This window comes from Artemia franciscana, chromosome 16 (genome assembly GCF_032884065.1).
Source record: "Artemia franciscana chromosome 16, ASM3288406v1, whole genome shotgun sequence".
Lineage (NCBI taxonomy): Eukaryota > Metazoa > Arthropoda > Branchiopoda > Anostraca > Artemiidae > Artemia > Artemia franciscana.
In genome coordinates this window covers 7,294,929-7,300,928 of record NC_088878.1, presented here as the reverse complement: position 1 = coordinate 7,300,928, position 6,000 = coordinate 7,294,929, and the positions used below count along the sequence as shown (strand labels likewise).

The window sequence follows — 6,000 nt, the reverse complement described above, 5'->3', positions numbered from 1 at the left end:
ATATATATATATATATATATATATATACAATAAAATAACTGTTGGAAATAATGGGGAAGGGGTGTAGGCTTTTGTATATTTTCCTGAGAAAACCCTTCTGCAAACAAAAAGTGAACGAAAATTCAATGCCTGCTGTGTATTTTAAGTCATAGTTCACTTAATTTTGCAAATCCAATTAGAGAGTTTTTGGTGTCAGATTTATTAGAGACATTGTTTACGATTTCGTTTCAGAGAGGTTCAACATATTTCAAAGTAATAACACTATGGTTCAACTTTGGACAAAGTCTTAAAATGTACGTACCTAGCCGTTATTCCATAGTTCTTTATGCTAAAAAAGCAGATAAACCCAGGGGACTAGTTTGCTATGGGGCACGGGGCAACTGCCCCTCCTGGACCTTTGTACCCTCTAATCACAGTTTTCCCCCATTCCCAGCTGAAATTTAGTTCCTTAAAAAATCTTGTCAAAACTAAGGTATGCCTGCATAATTCAAGCATCAACAGAAACTAATCAGTTTTCTTAAGTATATGTTTAAATTTATAGTATTATTAAAGACCTTTATAGGCCTTTTATAATACTATATGGCGTCTTTATTGTTCCAAATAGCTCATTTTTCCGTTTTTAATGCCATTTAGCTTTATTTGGGAAAATTGGCTCCAACTGGCTCCAATATATTTCCTGATTTTTGAAATTTTTGTAATGAAATATTGTAGTTACTTTTCCGCCGAAGCATCTTCTTTGAAGAGGGGCATAACCAAAGTAATACTTCGGTGTGGGGTTTCTAATAAAATCATGGCGTTCTAAAGGATGGGAAAAATTTATTTACAAGGTCAGACGTATCTTCAAAATACATAATCTCATATGTCAAATAAGGGGTGGTCTTGCTCAGACATCTACACCAGGTACTACATTCACTACTTGGTAGACCTATATCGTCATTAAATTCAGTTCCATTTCTAAACTACCTTACTGTAGTTATACCATTGTCTTTGAAGCAACCAGATTAAATGTTTAAGGCCCTTTATTCATTCACTATCCACTTGTTGAGCATGACTGCTGGAAATAATTCAAACAAAATCCATGAATACCCGTTTCTTGGGGTATTGTTCCACTTGCAATTACTTCGCCAGAATCTGTTTTGAATCTTAGCTCAAAAGGCTTTGAAGTAGCTAAAAAGAAAAGAAAAAAAAATGGGTAATTATTAAACTGTATGACCATACTTTCGTTAATACTTAATCAAAATCACATAGCGAACCATAGCACAGCAATAGAAAATATCGCACCCCCTCTTGTGTAGTACTTTAACCTCTAATGTCCACAGTAACGGAACGCTTTTCAACCACCCCCCAAGAACTCTTAGCAAAATTATCAACATTTTCTAATTCGGCAATTAAAGACAAAAACTTGGAGAAAACTCTAGCATCAATAGACAGCTACCGGACACTGGACAAAATGCTCAACACATCGATAAAAAGGAGGTATTGTGCAGCTCGACTGAGGATCTTGAAAACAATTTGTGTATTCGATACACAAACATAAATCTTTGTCTAAAGTCCTATAAACATGCATTGTTATCCAGACATCAAAGTCCAGGTATAGGCACTATCTATCAATTATATTTTTTTTTCTTATATGACCAGCCTTTGTGTAAAGTGAGAATGGTTTTCAACTGAAGTCTATATTTACAGATATATGAATAGGGATTAAAGCCAGATATGTTTCCAGTTTTCACTAGGAAGCCTTGTGTTCAGAACATGTTAGGTTTTTTTTTTTTACCGTAATTGCTTGGAAATATCTCACAACCCAATAGGTAAAAGAGCTATGGAGAAAGTAAACTTAGAGGCCTTTTACTTTTTTACACTATCGTATCCCTTTGTCACGTCGTTTACTAACTATACCTTAGAACCAACCGGAGTCATAGCACAAAACAGTCAAAATCCTGTCTGGAATATGGTCACGTTGAAAATGAGTTTATTTATCCTATTACCCAGCATAAAATACGTCGTCATGCCCTGGACAAAAAGGCAAATCTAGTATTTATATTGTCTTAAAGTGGAGGGAATATATTGCTTTTCGGCTTACCATCAGTACAGTCTTTTGTTCAAAGATATAAATAAGAGAAAATATGTGGGTATTATCGCCATATAGTAGGACAACATGGTTTTAATTTGTATATTCATTGAATATACTCACATCAAAGTCTTACCATTCAGGCATATTCCCAAGTGATGTTTCCAGTGTCAGTCATTTGATCAGCTTGCTAAAGACTGTACCATTATGCGATAGTAGTAGTATGCAATGGTCCAAATGTGAACAGTCGAGAAAGTTTCTACACTTCTCAAACAGTGAAGAGCACTTTGTGCCCTGAGCCTAATATTAGTCACCCAAGGTTTAGTCTACAATCACCAGTAGTCCAACGAGCAATGCAGAAGGCTTATCCTCAGAGCAAAAAAAATGAATGAACTGTCTATATTCTGCCGCAATGTTTATGGCCATATTGCTGTTAAACTAGATTACATCACGAACTTTTGCCTCGCATACAATATTGTTTGCGTCCTAGAACACTTGTCAACCCCCAATAACTTTGGGTTTCTATTAATTGGTTACTAATAAATCCATGCACATTCATAAGGCTAAGCGCTCTTGGGGCAGGGGTCACCCTAATGGCAGACTTGCGATATTCATAGACGAGAGCATAGAATGTCGTAAAATGGAATCGTGCAAGTTCTATCTAGCTGAATCCTGGCTCCAATGCTTTCACATAAGTCGATGTTTACCTACCAACTAATATCAATACGGACCGTAGTGAAAAACGGTATGCCAAGGCTTGTGGTTGACTTGGAAGACTGCTGCACAGACTGAGGAACTCACGCCTTTCAGTCTACGATGATTTTTAGTGTGACCCCAATTCGTAAGGAAAGTTGAAAGATGTTCTTATGGCATATATCCCGAGTGAATGTTCTCTATGTATTAGAGATCAGAACTTCTCGTTCACTCTGAATTCAGGAAGCATAAGTAATATTAATCACGTCTTTTCTAACTTCACTATTCCCTCACCTATACTTCTGGATTCAGAGCATACGGCAAAGTGACCATCTTGGTTTCAAGTTTAGTGTTCCTGTTAGTCACACTGTGAAATAGTCTAACTTACATAGAAAGTCGCGAGTGGAAAAATATTAATCTCAATTTGTTCCAGTAGATGTGTGACGAAATCCTTGGCAAAATATAAGTCACGTTTCAACTTCTTCTCCATGGGTGTGATGACAAGATCGCACTTAATACATACTGAAATACATACATACATACATACATACATACATACATACATACATACATACATACTGTGCTTAATAACAAGGTACAAAGGAAGGGGGACGGAGTGTCCCATATGTAAATCAAGCTAAAAGAAGGTCAAGGATGTGGTATTCTTTGTGGCGTTCTGTCTGGCGGTATTCTGTGTATTCGGCAAGCCTAAGTCTGGCACAATTTTTAATTTCTTATTGTCCTATTACCGTCTCAAGTATGCTGAGCAAAGTTTTAAAAAGATTGGTTCTCAGTGAAGTTATATCGAAATTTGTGATAGGCCAAAGAAATTTTGGATTTCGAAAACATCTGAGTTGCGCTCTCGCCCACAGACTTTTAAACAGTATTCTTGCCAATGCTGAATCAGTTGGGTTGTCTATATATATACGTAGTGTTGATATTTCTGCTGCATAATATTCAGTCACCCTATCTGCCGTCTTTCAGACCCTGCTAAATGCTGGTGTGAATACCCATATAGTAGCTGTGGTATCCTATTATATCCCAATAGCTATATAAGAATGGAACTATGACTTGACAGACTTAATACCAGTTAAACCTGATAGAGGACTTTGACAAGGTTCGGTTTTAAGTTCGACAAGGTTTGACATCTAAGGTTACAAAACAGATTTTTGGTGGGCTAAGCTTTGATCTATGTGATTTGAGTCTAATAAGTTATGCTGATTATTTACTTATGTTGAGGTTCTCTTTCAGTACATTGTAGGATAATTTAGATAAGCTCGTATCTGGATACAGCGATATTGGTCTACAAGATAATGGTCGGAAAATCGATTTTCTGGTTATCAACCTGACGAAATAGGATTCGTTAGCACCAACTATATCAATAGATTGTGCTACAGTCACCCTGTCTGCCGTGTTCCGGTCCCTGCTAGACACTTGTGTGAATACCCATATGGTAGCTATATTATCATATCGCTATTCCAATAGCTATATGAGAGTGAAACTTGAACTTGGCAGAGTTAGCACCAGTTAAACTTGATAGAGTCTTCGACAAGGTTCGTTTATAAGTCCGATATTATTTAACACTTTGACATCTAAGGTTACAAAACAAACTTCTGGTGGGTTAAGCCTTGATCTTTGTGTTTTTAGTTTAATAATCTATGCTGATAATTTACTTATGTTGAGGTTTTCTTTAAGTGTTTTGCACGATAATTTAGATAAGCTTGTATCTGGCTTTTGCACTATTGGTCAACAAATAATGGTCAGAAAACCGAATTTCTGGTTTTCAACCCGACGAAACGGAATTCGTTAGCACCAACTGTATTAGTAGACTGTGCTACTATTACACAGTCTTCTTCGCTTAATTATTTAGGTCTTTGATCTGGTCGAGACAAGAAAACAACTAGAACTCTTTACCTTGACACCCTTGTGTCAAAACTGCAAATGAGTTATGGCAAACTTGCCCCGCTGAAGCACTCGTAAAGAGTAAACTTTGACGATTGTAAAATCGTTAAATTTTACCGAGGCTATAAGAGCAGTCCTCCCTATGGGAATGATTTATGGAAACAGAGAGATTAAAGGTCAGACCTGCTTTATATAAGTTGTTGAAGTTTTTGACTCGTATTCTGCTCTTTGAGAGAAATACATTTCTCTTGCAGAAGTATCGAATTCCAGACCACCGTTAAGTTGTGACAGAACTGCATAAGCAATGCTAGAAAAGGTGTGCATGAGTACCTTTACGATTCCCTGCCGTTACACGTTATCTACGAGGTATGATTGTATAATCAAGAGATGACTTCTAAGATAAAGGAAGATTAGGAGGTGGCCATGTTTCAGAGCCATTGTTAAGCACTGTCACTACTGGGGATTGCAATGTCCTACCCTTACTTCAAAGAATTAGTTTTGTAGGACTATATCTGGGACAATCAGGAGGAAGTGGGGGAAAGTGTATATTGTCTAATCGTTGTTTCTTGAAGTAGTGTTTTTTATGCGACTCTTTTGTTGTTCTTTTTTTTTCTCTTTTTGTACTCCGCCATATTTTTGTATTATTTGTGTGCTAAAAATCTATATCTGTTTTGCATTTGGTATGATTTCATAAAATAACGTTTGGCAGTCTTTGAAGTACTGAAGCACTTTCTCCTCGCAGTCATTGCAAGTGTCCACTACATCCTAGGAAATAAACACAAATAGAGGCTAGGGCCATATCCAGGATTGTTTTTCGGGGAAGGGGGTTAAAACAATTTCAGTGGGGGGGGGAGGGGGTTCACAAAAAGAACTTTGAAAAAGGCAGCAAAATGTGTCTATACTCATTTTTCGCGTTTTTACGAGTCTGAAAAACATTCTGGTGGGGGGGGGGTCAAACCCTCTACCCCCCTGGATGTGGAATTCCTAGAGGGTAGACATCATATATAGGTAAATCTCCTGCTTTATATCTTGTCGGAAAAAGAGCATCCCAACAATTTAAAAAAGTAAATTTGTCTAACAGTCCCGTAGCTCACACCCCATAAATTTTACATCTTTAAATATTATAAAAAAAAGAAAATATTTTTTCTTATACCCCCCTAGTTTGGAAAAAGATTGACCAAAGTGGCTAAATTACTCGCTTATAGTAGATATATACTAATGGAATTAATTTATTCGAGTAGAGTGGGAAGAAGGTTTGGGAGGAGGGTGAAAGAAAATTTAAAAAGGTAGTTTAATAATGGGATAAATAATTGGAATTAATGACACTTTTTTTACTC

General features: G+C 36.7%; 1 protein-coding gene across 1 annotated transcript in view; it reads right to left on the bottom strand.

Annotated features, from left to right (window-relative positions):
• Nucleotides 1-796: 796 nt before the first annotated feature.
• Nucleotides 797-6,000, bottom strand: part of LOC136036987 (uncharacterized) — a 54,801-nt gene continuing 49,597 nt past the window's right edge. The window contains exon 9 of the mRNA XM_065719390.1: nucleotides 797-1,167. Coding sequence (XP_065575462.1) covers nucleotides 1,031-1,167 — 137 coding nt within the window. The 3' untranslated portion in view covers nucleotides 797-1,030. The remainder of the gene's footprint in view (nucleotides 1,168-6,000) is intronic.